Source organism: Pochonia chlamydosporia, chromosome 2 (assembly GCF_001653235.2).
Source record: "Pochonia chlamydosporia 170 chromosome 2, whole genome shotgun sequence".
NCBI lineage: Eukaryota > Fungi > Ascomycota > Sordariomycetes > Hypocreales > Clavicipitaceae > Pochonia > Pochonia chlamydosporia.
This window is the reverse complement of record NC_035791.1, coordinates 3,409,844-3,424,812: the sequence shown is the minus strand read 5'-3', so window position 1 is coordinate 3,424,812 and position 14,969 is coordinate 3,409,844. Positions and strand designations below refer to the sequence as shown.

Genomic DNA, 14,969 nt, shown 5'->3' with positions numbered 1-14,969 from the left:
ACCCCTCTATGTCGGTACGGAAGACGACCAAGTCGAGCAGCTTTCACCGACCTTGCAGGTACGCAGTAAATTTCGCAGCGTACACTTACTTCGTACATGTGATGCATAGCCGCCGGAGGCATCACAGCAATCTTTTCATCCGGAGCTATTTTGTGGACTCCAAAGCTCATCATCTCGAGGCTGGGCGTCAGATTAGCGGCAGGGAAGAACCAGGTACGCCGATGAAGATGGATCTGTAGGGTTACTTCGGTGGACTCCAGCAGATGGGTGTCTCCCGGCATGCTAGGGGTTACCAAAGATCGACCACGAGGTAAAGATCTCTTAAACCATGCAGAGCCTAGCTCTCTGGATGGGGTGTGTGGACAAAACTAGCCTTTCTCAAATGATGATGCAAGGCCTGGTGACAACGCCTGAGGAAATCCGAAGTCCCCAGGACACAAACGCCGGAGCAACCTCCATCAAGTTTCACGAATGGCAACAAGTATCGTTGGACGAGTCGGCAGCTGCATCTCATTATTTTAAGCCTGGCTCGGAAGACGACGAGAGACTTCAAGAGGGCACGATACTGAGGTCGCCGTTTTGGCATACACATTTTTGGGGATTTCCAAGACTGGCAGGCCACAAAGTTGGCCGATCACCATACACAAGGGCCTGTCTCGTCGAAGTGCACAGCCCACTCACTGGATCTGAGGATTTACGGGTACTGTAACCCCCCTGGATTGTCCCCCAGCGCTGGTGATGAATGTTTGGAATCGCAAACCTGTTTCGTCTGAACCAGCACCATGAACAGGAGCATTATAAGCCGAAGAAGACTCTAAGCTTGAAATCAATTTTCCAGGTCAACCAGGTGCCGTCAGAATGCGGCTTGTCTCACAAACCAAACGATATGGTCCTTCGCCTGTCTGATCCTGGCCGTCTTGTCCAGAGTGACTTCGCTGGTTGTGGCTTTCCGCCTGCGGAATTTGCTGTCCTCGAGCTGACAGACCATCCCATGTCCATGTTGACCCTCTCAACTCAGGCAGGCAAGCAATCATGCAGCCACGGCCTGTCAACAAAATTGAGTGCTCGTGGAGTTTGCTTCTTAAGGATGTCCGAGGTCGCAGCCAATTTAGGCGGGCTGAGGCTCCTAATGGCTCAAGAGCCACACAGGCAAGCAGAATACAGGCATCTTGTGGACAGCTAATCAAAGGGTAAAGGGGACTGCGCTGATTTGATCACGATCCACCAGAGTAGTGGTCGATAGCGCGGACAACTTGTGCTAGTCAAACCTGGAATGGGGCTTGTGTGCTCTTGGGGGCCAAGGGTTCACCGTCAGTGTCATCCGTATCCGTATCCCTGATCTCGTTACTCGATAAGCATGCAGCTGATCCCGACCAACAGCCGGCTCACAATGGAGCCTGCACATTATCGCGGCTACCACCTGTCACTCTGATGCTTGAGAAGTGATCGCTGGCGACGTGGCGGCCCGATCCACCCCACACCAACTTGCACCAATCTTCTCCAACATGATTTGATGGTGCGCCGACGGCCGGACCTGATGGCGGATTTCAATGACATGGACGGTGGGAAGAAGCCTGTCAGCTACGGTACTCGCTGAAGTCATGGCGCACAGGGCGTCTGCACAGCGCCCGTTCTTGTGGCAAGCAAGATCGAGTGCCATGTTGGAACTGTTCCGAGGGTGTCGCGTTGAAGTATGGAGTACGGATTACCAGAAATGTGCGAAAAGAGGGGATGGCGTCTTCGGGACCAGGTTCTTCAACAGCACAACGGGAGAAATTGCAAACCCCATCGCTGTCTATTCCGCCTCTGGGGTGCTTGTCTTTGCCGATCAGTTAACCTAACCGCTTCATGCCACGCAAGATAACCCGGCCTTTGAGTGCTTCGAAATGCCGGGATTTTTGCTTGCTTGCTCACGGCGGCTGTTTCTTGCAAGGATCATATCCAGCAAGTTGAAATCGACAGAACTAACCAGGACCATTCGGATTCGATGGCGTTTCAGATCAATCATGGCACGGGATGCAGGAATAACCATGCTTGTGATTGCCCGCCTGTTACAATAGCAATGGCTCCTGGGTACGGCCGTATTATCATGGACGGATGAAGGCGGTGCTGGCACCGCCAAACCGACGGCCACCCAACATTTGCCTGGTGAAGAGGATGAACCCGAGATCCTGGCCGAGGGCACATTATTACATGCGGACCTGAGATGTGTCTAACCTTTTTGCCTCACCTTATTTTGCTCCCCTGGGAGTGAACAATTTTCTGCAGATGACGGGTTACAAAATAAATCGGCCCTAGTGACCGAAATCATGAACTATGGACCCGATACTCTGGTCAGTGGGGATTGCGATCTTTACCGAAGTGTTGTCATCAAATGACCGTGCGTTATTTTTTTTTTTTTTGCAATGGCAGATCCACCACAGCCAATTGTCTGAGGAAGATTGTTTCCAAATGTCGATAAAATAGAGGCTAGCGGTGAAAGGAGAAAACGATGCTCCCCGAATCCCCGGCGGTTTCAAACGCAGCAGAGACACAGTTCATAGGCTGTTGTAGGCCTCAAACCCATCGACCTTGAGCTCTCACACCAGGGAGATGAGATGGCGGATGAGGCGGTCATGGCGTCACAGCCAACTGGGACGTGCCCCATCCCAAGAACATACATGCACCTCTCCGTACACACAAGTGTATCTAATTCCGTCCACTCTGTCCTGTCATGTCCAGAACCCACAAGAGAAAATAAAGACAAACGGTGAATCTGACAGCGGAGTTCGGGGGTTGTCCGTGTGGAGGGGTGGCTTGTCAGCCACCCCCCAAGGCTTTGACATGGTGCCTTCAATGTCAAGTTCGTTTTGAGAATTGATGGCCGAATTTTACCCCATCATACCCAGAGAGGAAGGGAACTGTCACCAGTGGTTGCTAGGGTTCTGAGGAATCTGTGGCAGACCACCGCCGCAGGGCCAACCGCCCAGCAAGATGTGGTTCAGCGGAAAGCCAAATCCTCGTCCCCCGCAAGACAGACTACAGATCCGTGGCGCGATGCGAAACCGAAGAAGGGTTTGACCAAAATGACAATGGAGGAATGAGGGACGAGAGTGGCTCGACTCCATACAGGCGAGTGTTTGTGTTGCAACCCTTTCTTCCCCTTCAGTTATTTCTGCCAAGTTCCATATGATATCGGCTGCAAAATGCTCAACTTGCCAGCTCAGTTCGTGTTTGTGCCTAACAAATACTATCCTCTATTAGCTGTTACCACGCCATTCCCACACCTGACTCATCTTAATCTGAGGTGGTCATCAAGTGTCAGACCTCGGCTGTGATGGAAGCTCTTCGCAGCCCCTGATTATGATGGGTATCTTTCTTCGGCTAGAACCCCAGCGTGGCACTTCCGGGAGAAAAAAGCACACTGTCCCTTCACCACGACGTGAGTAATATCCAGGGATTCCGGTACACATGGCGTTTTCCTCCGAAGTAGTTGTTGGGCAAGCCAAAACAACGCTGCTTTAGTTTCTGTTTGCAAAATTCTTCAGCAAGGCTGCTCGAGGCAACATGGACATCACGATGAATGGTTTAATGCACCTCCAAGGTACTGAAGGTGAGGGCAGATTGCCTGCCAACGATATAACTCATAGATCAAGCCCGACACTGATAATATGCGGAAGCTCCTGCATCACGCTCAAACTGGTGGCCTTTGGAAGATTTCGTTTACGCTTCGTTTCAACACAATGTCATTGGGCTCTGTCCAAGGTGGGTGCGTGACATTTTGCACCATGATGCAACACTGCACACCCACACGATTCCTATGAACATGTGTGTACATACATACGTACATACAGACATACATACATACACACATCCATGCCTGCTCACAAGGCCCGCATAACAGTAGCCTCGCTGCTGCTTCCTCATCCAGCAAAACAAAAGGGTTTCCAGGGTGAAAGCACTGTGCAGCACAGAGGACATGTCACATTGACGCATCATCAACGATGCGGCCTGCACACAGGGCCCTTGGATCGCGGGATCTCAGGCACCACCAAAACCCTGTGGGTGTGGAAGCATAATTTTTGGAGGCCATAACATCATCATCGTCGTCGTCGTCATCTCTCACTCCCTGGACCTGAACCTGGCTGTACTTGGACTTGGACTTGGACCTGGACTTGAACTTGGACACGGCTGGGCCTGATTCACCTACACCCCCAGGCCCATGCAGTTGCCCATGCTCTTCATCTCATCCATCTCACCACAACCCAGCCCCATCCCCAGCCCAGCCCAGCCCAGCCCAGTCAGCCGCTAATCGAATGTCGATAATCATCGTACCATACCTCCGGAGCAACCCAGCTGTAAAAATAACACACACAAACTCCCTCTCGTCACCACTCGCACTAAAAACCTGCTGACGGCATTTACTCCGTAATTACGACCTTCATCTGGTACAGAAATATCCTACACTACTCTCTCGCCTCTGTTCCAGAAACGGCAAAAGAAATGAGACGTGTCTTTCCTCTTCATTTTCGCCCATGTGGCTCACCTGTCGTTTCTTGAATCCATCACCCATTCCCCCCCAACGTCGAGCCCCCCCTGTCCGCCTCAAGGGCCATGTGTTGGTCAGAACAGTTGTCTGTTTCCATCGCAGTCTGGGTCGGTTTGGCACGATCGTTTCGGGTCCCAGATGGTCATCGCCCTCCCGAGAGCCACGCCGCGACTCATGACCCCCATGCATAAAGTCATCACATAACAAAACAAAATGTCAACCCACTCGTTCATCTTTCAGTCCCCATTGAAGAAAGTCGCCGTACACAAGTTGATTGGTTCCCCCAAAAGTTCTATCATCCAAAAAAAAAAAAAAAAAAAAAACAACCCCGTGGAAAAAAGAACAAAACAACGCCAGTACCAGCTTCTGGCCATATTTCGTACTCGTAGCCGAGAGCAAGTACCCTACCTCCCAACTCCGCTCCATCTGTCGTTATTGACAGAGCAGCTTGCACCAGGCGGGCGGGCTGTTCCCTGATCGGATGTTCCTACGATCTGCGCTATTTGTCAGATTACGATGCATGGGCTACTCCATACAAACCACAGAACCAGCCAGCCCAGCTAAGTTAACCGACACAGCCATCCATGAGAACACAGACAGACAGACCCAGGCAGGGAACCAAATCCTGCTCCCCTGGTCACACCTGCATTTTGCATCTTCTATTATAGGGTAGCGTTGCAGCGCATATGCATTCCAATCACATTTCACGCATCAAATGTCCCAATCAGATGCATAAAAGCGTGACGCAGAACCAGGAAACAAAGATGAAATATTCACATGGTTTCCTCGTGGGCACGATATCCGAACAAGAACAAGAACAAAGGGGGGGGGGAGTCGACTCATACTCCGCACTTCTTCTGGGGAACACGGTCCAAGGACAACCGAGATTATGTTTTGCCAAGGTGTTCTGGAATCGATAAACTCAAACTTGCGCTTTGCCCACCAACGCACGGTTGATCTTGGTGACATGTCATTACTCTGTAGCTTGTGTGATGATGAATGGATAAAAGTGATGTGTTGGCAATCTTTATGCGAATTGTCAACATATTTTTGCCCATGTTGGCAAGCGACACGATTATGGGAGAATCTGAATTTGAGTGACATTGTCCTGCTTGTATCACGGCATCTTGCCTCGACTCACCCCCTCCTAATCTTCCCTATAATTTTTTTTCTTTTTGTTTTGTTTTTGAAACAATCCCTGGTAGAGCACCCCCAATACATTGGCACCTCTGATTTTCGGGCTGGGAGCTGCGTCATATCCAGAAGCAATTACGAAATGCGGATGACATATATTGCCTCACTCGTCATCAATGTGACAGATAGTAACTAAATAGTTAAACAGCCCTTCAGCGGCAAGTTTCGACTCCTCGTTCCGACATAGATATTATAGTTGCCCCTCTGCATTCGCCACTTCTGAGCTGTCGTATCCCATACACTCAAGTCGCGTCTTGTCAATGGAAACTCAACCTTGACAGTTGTTCCAGGCTGCAAAAACGGCTTCTCGAATCCACGAAGCTGCTTGGCAGGGCCCCCAGGGATACCTACATATAACTGTGGCACCTCTGCGCCGGCTACGCTGCCAGTGTTGGTGACATCGACTGTCACTGTGGCGATGTTGTCGAACAAGTCCGCATGGCCTCCTGGAATTACGGCGCCGTTTGGCCATTCGCCCGAATTGCCACCATTGACGCGCTGTACAACGAGATTTTGGAGGCTGAAAGTTGTGTAGCTCAGACCAAACCCGAATTCGTACCGCGGCGTGATGTTGTTCTTGTCGAAGTACTTGTAATCAAGATACACGCCCTCCGTGAAATTGGACTGGGGGAATTTTTGGAATTTGCCTTCCGGTTCGTCGGGGCTGAGTAAGTGACCATAGTCAGATTCCTTCCTGGCAACTGTATAGCTAAGCTTTCCTGAGAAATCTGCCTCCCCGTAGAGCAACTTGACGAGACTTGTACCGCTCTCTCGACCTGGTAAATGCGCAAATATAATGGCAGTAACATTCGGATGGTCAACAAAGCCATCCACGATGCGTGGCCCGGCATTGTGAAGGACGACCACTGTCTTGTTGCATTGATCGGCCACGTGCTTGACGAGCGAGTCGGTGAAATTGTCATACAGCCCGGGGCGATCGTAGCCTTCAGCAGCCCATGCGTTTCCAAAAACGATACAAGTGTCCGTGGTCGGCACTACAGCGGGATCTGGCATTCCGAAATCGTGAAACAGAGCAGTATCGTCTTGGGCAGCTCTAATCGACAAGGCGTCGTAGGGGGCAACGAAAACAGCAGGAGACCCTGCTCCAGATCCCCCTCCGCCGAAAATGGTACCATTGAAGGCGATATCTGGAAACTTTGTATTCTGGCCGCCGACTAATCCTGAAATGGCATCGGCGAGGCTGATGGAAGTCATTCCATATCGCCACAAGTTGATAAAGATCTCACCAGGGCCAGGTGAAAGTGAATCGGCTGACCTCGCCGAATATCCAAAGAGCGAGAGCATTCGAGGAGACTTCAAGGGCAGCGTATTCTTCGTGTTTTTCACCAGTACATGCCCTTCAATAGCGCCGTCTAAAAGTACTGGCCGATCATTGGGGTCGCGTCCTTCAACAGCTTCATGAGGCTGTCTAACATCCAATGGCATGCCAACACCTGGCTTTTGAAACTTGGTGTCTTGACCAAACTGATACCATGTGGTTAGAATCCTACTAGACAGTTAGCCAGGCGCACTACCGACTTTGAACAAGCAGGAACTTCCCTGGTCGCCATGTCCGTTATTCGAGACTCTGGAATAGAACCGTTCTTGACAGCCTCGGCAAGCTGATCACCCCAGTAGGAGCCACCACTGGGCATAGCCATGTCCATTCCAGCAAGAGCGCTCGCGACTCCAGAATGCTGAGCACCCCAATCGGACATGACGAAACCCTGCGGATTTGTAAGTATGTGTAGGCGGTTGGCACTTGAGGTCACTCACCTGAAAGCCGAGCTCTGTCTTGAGAAGGCCATTCAAAGTTTTACTGTTGGCACAGCCATACGAGTTATTGATTCGCTGATATGAGCACATGATATTGCCCGTGCCGGCCCTGACGCCGTCTTGGAATGGCCTTGCAAAAGTCAATGAGCCATACAATACGAACTTTATGGCCTTTGATAGTATTGACCGGATTACACTTACCAGAGATAGACCTCGTGCATAGTTTTATCGTCGATATTGGATGATATTGATTCAACTTCACCACCTGGATTCCTGTTTAGTTCCTGTTCATTGGCGATGTAATGCTGGCAAAAGTTAGCAAGAGATCGCCTAGTAGATGTATTCGTAGCTCGAACCTTGAGACTGGTCTGCACTCCTTGGCTTTGAACACCTTCAATAGTTTGGGCCACTAAAGAGCCTGATAGATATGGGTCAACTGTGAATCCCTCCCAATTTCTGCCTCCTCGAACAACCCTCCAGGCTGGTCCTACCACGGGACCCAAAAGAACATTGACGCCTTTTCTCCTAAATTCGCCGCCCATGGCAGCACCTCGTTGGCGTGCCAAGTTTTTATTCCAACTGCGGAGGTAGGTGCTATCAGCATGGGTTCAAGTTGCGATGCTGTCACTGCGAATTCCAAATGTATTGGTAGGCTCACCTGGATCCAACATGAATGCCAGCAGGGTACGCATTGACAAAATCAGTATTTCGAAGACCATTTCCAGCATCGCTGACGCACATTCCCGGGAAGTTTAACCGCTTATTGGGTAGGATACTCCCGGAGCACCCTGTTCCCATATCGACGCCGCCCGTAAGATTCACCTGTCGAAATTAGACAATTGGTAATGTCCCACCGGATCACAACAAGAATTGGTGAGAACTTAACTTACCTTCTCCTCTAAATTCATCTGTGCAACCAATGCCTTGGCTTTTTGATAAGCTGCTGTCCATTGTGACCCTCCCACCATTTCCGCTGCTGAATTGTCAGCGTCATAGTCTAGGGTAAGATGTAAAAATTCTGGCCAAGTTGGACTCACGAGAAGGATAGACAGGAGGGGATTGCCCATAAAAGTATGTGTCATTTGCAATTGGATCATTTTTTCCAGTGGTGGCAGCGGCAACCAAACTATTCGAAGAATCGCTCTGCCATGCCACCAGGTAGACCAACCCAGAGAGCAGAATTCGTTGCATGGTAATCATTGTGCGCACTGAGAGACACAGTAAACAGACTCCAACACGCGTCACCACGTTATGCGCCGACGACTATCCAGCAAGGTGAAAGTCAAATACAGCATTCGCAAAATGATGAGAACAGACACCGCTTCTTTCTTGGGGGAAGCCAAATTCCCTTAAAAAGAGTGAAACCTTTCCACGGGAGTATGTTTCTTTATGTATGTCCCTTTTAAACCAAATCAGCCAAAGACACAACCCTACCAAGTTCAAGTAGCGGGGGTAAGCTACGAACCCTGGCGTGACAACCCCTCTTGTCTAAAAAGCAGAGCAGCTCGGTGCTCTTGACCGTCCAACTGGTGGAGATGAAGAATAGCCACCAAACTGCATGGCCTCTCGGTCCGGTTCTGTTGGCTTTGGTTCGTCAACAATGCAATTTGAGCCGACTGTCCCCAAAACAGAACAAGTTGGCCGCCAAAAATTGCGCGGGGAAATGCTGCAGGGACAAGGTATCTCTGGCCAGAGCTGGACCGATTGAAGATTGATGGAGCTCCCCGCAAATCCACCTGTGACGCATGACGGCAATCGGATCGGGCGAGGTGGAGAGTGAAGCCAAAGCAAAGGAAAGCTTGGCTGCTTGGACCAACTAATGCTGACGAAATAATCAGGTTGCATAAAAATGATTGTTCAACTGCTTGCACAGGAGTGAGCGATCGCCGCGTCTGCTGCACAGAAGAAGAGAAAATAAGAACAAGAAGCAAAGTCTGCAAGACAAAGTGTGTAGTAATCGTATTTCCCAAAGTCACTCCAAGGCAGCTATTTACATCTAGACCGAGGAAAGAAAGACCAACTTTTTGCAAGCGAACCGTAGGTCGAACCTTCCTGGATGGGGCCTTGTCCATGAACCACACTGGTACGGGCCTGGAAAGTCCGGTCTATGTTTGGCAGGATCGATCCCTGGCTGCGCCGCCATTCTGGTTGTTCAGGAGACCTGACAGCGCAGCATCCAATGGCAGCGTGTGCTTTCATCCTTCATTGTTGACAAATTGTCTGGTCAACTGGTCTCTCGAGGACCTGATGCTAGTTAGTTCCCAGCTTGAACCGGAGCCAGGGGGGGTTTGAGCTGCGCTACTGCATGGCGCGGTAGAATATCGGTAGAATGTTGATGTCATGGGAGAGGGGATGCGGACCGTAATTAGTTGCTTCATCAGGAGAGTGAGCCTCGGTTTACGGTCCATCCATTCGTGTATCATTGCCCAACAGAGTTTCTACCATTCACAAATTTCTTTCCTGGCGATTCAATCGCGCCGTAATGGTCATTGTCAACAAGAGCCATGGCCTGCATTTTCTTGGGGGGTTTGTCCATCATCTCAGCGTCCGGCGACTCAACATATTCACCAATCAGCGTAGAAAGGAAGAGACTGGTATTAAAAACGGTGATCTATTTGCAATGTTGCCAGGCTACCAAGTAATTTAAGCTCCCAAGTTGCCATTTGAATCTCATATCATCGCTACTTCTTGCTTTGATTTTATGAAAGATAAACATAACAGCCCACGGGAAGGGCCATCTCGGAATACGTGTCCAGGCAACACTTGTACGACCTCGTGAGCAGCCCCCCTCCCCCGATGCCCGGAAGCCAAAAGCTTCTACACAGCCAAGTTCTTTCCATATCAGCTCAAGCGTCTCCATCATGCGGGGTGAGAGACGCATGGCTTTCGGGCCGGTGCGACAATACAATACAGCTAGGTTCGTCCTGAGGCTTGTGCGCATGTTGTCGGATGGATGGTCGGGACTTGATATCTCGCCCTAAAGGTGGCGGGTCTGTGACACCCATCAGATAACAAGCTTGGAACTTTGACAGAGGCACAGATCACCCATGGTCCTCACTTCTGTTGCTTCATGGCAAGAGAGCTCATTAGTCCGTGACTGTCAAATTTCATTGTTTCCGCCCTCATTTCATCATATCAAAACCTCCTGTTGGCCGTGTATTGCATGGTATACCCTCCAATGACTCGACACAACTTCGCAGCCACAGGCCAGCGTTCCACAGCACGTATGCATCCAGTGCAAGGCCCGGGTGTTGGCACATCTTGGGACGGGTCTTTCGTTTTTAACACATCAGCATGCTCCGTGGCCAGACAATCTCGGTCCCAGGTGAACAATGTCACCTACACCTTTGGCGAAAATGCCATCGCCGGCAGGAAAGAAAACAGAAAAAAAAAGTGCTACTCGGCCCACTCTGGCACTGGTCGTGATCCATCGTCGGTGTCTCTATTCGTTGCGGTAAATTTCACATAGCTGGCTTTGAATAGCTACCACCCCAGTGTGATCATCAGGTTGCTCATGACCAAATACCCCCATTTTGTTGTGCGAGCCGTCACCCCAGTACCGTGAATGATAAAACAAAGAAAAGCTGAGAACATGTCGAATAATATCGGCCGTAATCCATATATTCATACAAACTGTAAAATGTGAGAACCAATTGGCCGCCGGTCGGTATTGGTCGATTGTTTGGTGAAAGTGACATAATTCCTCTATCCGAGTACATGAGTCGGAACTGAAATAAGTTGGATAGTGTGCCAACCCCCCATCCTCGCTGACTTCGCATACATAAAACAGTCGGTAAAGCTGAAAGGCGACGAAGGCAAAGTAGGTGTAAAGTCTAGATTTGGACCGGGGCGGTGAGAAGAAAGTAAACCTGTCTAAAGGATTGTTGGTATGAGGGTTGGCGCTTTCATTGTCACAATATCAATTGCTTTAAATTACGCTGGATAATCATGTCTTGCACAGATGCCATCGTAATCTTTAGCAAGTTGGTGTCTGTGGCGTTCGTGAAGTGACCGTAAATTTCCTTCTCGGGGTTTCTGCTCAAAGCACGGAACTTGTCTAAAAAGTATTTGCTTGCGGCCTTGTAATCGTCTTCGGGCCCGTGGTAGTCGGTGAATCCATATTTGCTGATGGGACTTTTTGGCAGCTTCTCTCTAAATAAATCCATCTTATTGAGGAAGAGGATCATGGCAGATTTGGTGAACCAGTGTGAATTGGCAATGGACTCCCAAAGCATCAGGGCTTCGTTCATTTGGTTCTGTGGGGGTAATTAGTTTACGTTGTGATATGAGAATTTTGGCGGCTTTTCGAGACTAGCCACCAAGTTTAGGATGTGTCGGGCTTACCCCGTCTTTGTCTTCTACCAGGCACTGGTCGTAACCGCTAATAGCAACCAAGAAAAGCAAGCAATGGACATTTTCAAAGCAGTGAATCCATTTCTTTCGCTCTGATCGCTGACCGCCAACATCAAACATTCGATATGTTAATTGGCCGAGATCAAAGACACTTTCCGTGATACCAGTCGTTCTCAGTCGAGAACGAAGGAGATCTTGGTTATTTGGTACGTATCCGTCGCCCCATATCCGGTCCATGTCGTCAATGAAGCTTGTTGAATCTGGTCAGCGCCGGACATCGGTCGTGGCTACTTCTGGGAAGAGCAAACTTACTAAGCTAGGTTATCGTGAAGGGCATATTCGTTGCCCTTGGCAATTGCCTTCCTCACTCCACTGTCTTGCCATAAGGCTTTGATGGGTTCCAAATAATCCTGGGGCAGCTTGTCCTCGGGGCTAATTTCATGCTCGACAAGAATGTGCGCCATGTATTTCTGCCGTATCCAGTTAGCTACCCATTCGCTTCAATATCGCGAATTTGAAGAGCCAGCCCAGCAAATTCGCAGTCGCTCATCACAACCAGTGGATGTGTTGATGGAATGGTTGCGAGAATCGACCAGACGCGTTGGGGTGACGCCCAACAGATAATGCGAGGAGGAACCTACCTCATTGTCAGGGTTGTCGAATTGATAATTCAACTCCGTCATGGCCTCAAATATCGTTCGAAACGATTGTATAATGTTACTGAAAACAACGGGCTTCCACTCCAACCGTTCGGGCTTGTTGAAGCCTTGAGAATATATGAGCTTCATCTGCTTCAGGATGGTCGATTTGCCAGACTCCCCAGCACCTGTAGGTTCACAATGTTAATGCGCTGTTTCGTTCGATGGGTTCATAAATGGTTACACGATGGACATTGGGATGCCAAGTGCAATCGTGGCAATCGCGACAGTACAGAAAGCACCATCCCCTGCATTTGAGTTGACGCTTACCTAGAAGCAACAGCTTAACTTCTTTCTGCTTACGCTTCTCATCCTGGCGTATGCCGCGGTCAATCTCACGCGAGCGAGCAGCCTCGCCGTTCGTTTTGTCCCTTCCTCCGAAGCACATTTTCAGGTCCGAGGGAAAGACGCGATCGAAAAATGAAATAAGGCTCCCAACGAAGAGAAATAATATCGACCGACTACCGCAGGGAAGAAAACGGCGGGAGCTCGAGGGAGGCTGGCGCAGAGTCGTCTTTGGTGGGGGAGCACCGTGGTCCGATTGATGAAGCCTGAACCAACAGGAGGATGTGCTGGGGTGCAGGGTCGAGTCTTGCACGGGAGTATTATAGACGTTCTGCAAAAATCAGCACAGAAACCCCTTCTGAGCTTCTGAGCTTCTGCCTACCTTTGTCAAGTAATCGTTTACCCAAAAGCTCACTTTCGCGGGCGACGAACAAGTTGCGCACAGCGAGTCATGTGCAGGTGCTGAACCGCCGAGTTCCAGAGGGCCTGGTGATCCAAGAGGGAGGTTGAAGGAAACAACGGACCAAACAACCACAATTTCGGCTTCAGTCCTGGCCGGTGGCTGATTGATGACGGCTATGAGAACGATTTGGTCAAAGAAGAAAACGCCAGCGGGAAGCCGGGAGAAAAAGAAACAGTTCCCCTCTCCAGATAACTCCGCAAATGGTAGGGGAAAGTGGTAAAGGATCCTTTATGATTATTTTTACCGTCTCTCGTCCTTCTATGGTGCTGAAGCTGCTAGCAAGGGTAGCATTTGTAGTCAGTGGGCATGGGTCAGGACATGGGAGAAAGAGAACATGGGAACATGGAGGGTTGCAGGGGTGGGTTTGATGGACCACGGATGAGTGGGCTCGACAAGGCTAATACATGTGTTGTAGATGGGGGTTGATGAATGAGAATGGCACTGGGGGGGGGGGGGTCACCAAGCGGCATGGCGGTCCAAGATCAGCCTGGTTGGTGCCGGCCGCCCTCCTGTCTCTGTGTGCGGTTTGTGAAATTGCCACAATCCACCCGGGTCTTAGGCCAGCCGACTCGTGCTTACTGCGTAACAAAGCTGCACTTCTTCCTGTTGCGTCTGAATCATGGTTCGAGAAAATGCACCTCATCCGTCAGGCCGTGCTGTCATCAAGCTGGAGTTGAGGTGTCGTCGCACAGAGACAATAACGTGGCTTTTGCTGGCTGACCCTTCTTGCCGCCGAAGGGACTTTGTTAATCGGCGCGGAGTTGCCAGAGCCAAAGTAAGACTCGCAAGGTCGAAACCTGGTGACTGGTAAGCTTTGGACGGTGGCTGTTTCCGGTGGAATTCTGGCCATGTTGGGCTGGCGAAGACTCTGGCCCTAGGCGCACAGTAACGGTCTCAACGAAGAAGCTTGGCCCTCGGTTGGGTATTCGCGTCATGTATTCAGCAAAAAGGACAAAATATGGAAGTCGCCCGAAAGCTTGCTTAAGCTCTGGTGGCTGTCACAAACAACACAATCTGTGGGAACCATCTTGTTCTGAGCTACTTTAGCTCTGTCCACAGAATCTTTCCGGCGACGGCGAGTATCGAGCTAAATCAGCCTTCTTCGCCCAGCTTCTGGCAATGACGAAAAGAGCCTGAGGCTGCAGACTGAAATGAGAGAACTGACCAAAGTGGCTCGCATTTTCGGAGAATGGAAATCCGCTCGAAGCACAAAGCCTGGTTTCTCATACGGGGTTGATTCTTGAAAACTGATAAAGGTATTTCAGCGCCTCCGTCGTCATCAATCAAGCATGCCAAGTTTCTGACGAGGTTCGCCTGGGTCAAGAGACAATTGGAATGCCATTTCTCTGGACCAAACCGAGTAACAGCGCTGTTGAAGACTGAGACAAAGGACAAGACTTCCCTGCGACGGCACGGGGCGCCCTCCCGAGTCGTTGCCCATTTTTTTGGTGGCTGGAGCGACCTAAGAAATCCGAAGCCAAGGGGCTGACACACCAGATATCCACCCTTCAGCCAGGACTGAGCAGGGCAACCACAGAGTTGTGAGTTCTGCCGTCTTTGTTGGCGTTGACTCCTCAACATTCACTCACTTCTGACATGAGATCCAAACTGCCCAAGGATGCAGCATAGTGGACGAATCTCCGTGCCGCGGTAGTTTGTTGACCCCCAGAGG

At 50.2% G+C, this 14,969-nt stretch overlaps 3 protein-coding genes across 3 annotated transcripts; all 3 read right to left on the bottom strand.

Moving 5' to 3' along the window:
* Positions 1–5,854: 5,854 nt before the first annotated feature.
* On the bottom strand, positions 5,855–8,698 carry VFPPC_03129 (glycosyl hydrolase; the record flags this gene model as incomplete). Its single annotated transcript, XM_018282669.1, has 8 exons — positions 5,855–7,207; positions 7,258–7,449; positions 7,499–7,628; positions 7,700–7,803; positions 7,855–8,077; positions 8,157–8,320; positions 8,389–8,471; positions 8,536–8,698. 8 exons carry the CDS (start codon positions 8,696–8,698, stop codon positions 5,855–5,857), a joined length of 2,412 nt encoding a protein of 803 aa, XP_018147233.1.
* Positions 8,699–11,409: 2,711 nt separating this feature from the next.
* On the bottom strand, positions 11,410–12,937 carry VFPPC_15608 (guanine nucleotide-binding protein alpha-2 subunit; the record flags this gene model as incomplete). The annotated part of the gene is made up of 5 exons (XM_018293361.1): positions 11,410–11,754; positions 11,843–12,101; positions 12,164–12,321; positions 12,493–12,677; positions 12,820–12,937. 5 exons carry the CDS (start codon positions 12,935–12,937, stop codon positions 11,410–11,412), a joined length of 1,065 nt encoding a protein of 354 aa, XP_018147232.1.
* A 1,452-nt stretch (positions 12,938–14,389) lies between these two features.
* On the bottom strand, positions 14,390–14,878 carry VFPPC_17532 (hypothetical protein; the record flags this gene model as incomplete). The annotated part of the gene is made up of 1 exon (XM_022429232.1): positions 14,390–14,878. One exon carries the CDS (start codon positions 14,876–14,878, stop codon positions 14,390–14,392), a length of 489 nt encoding a protein of 162 aa, XP_022285741.1.
* Between the last annotated feature and the right edge of the window lie 91 nt (positions 14,879–14,969).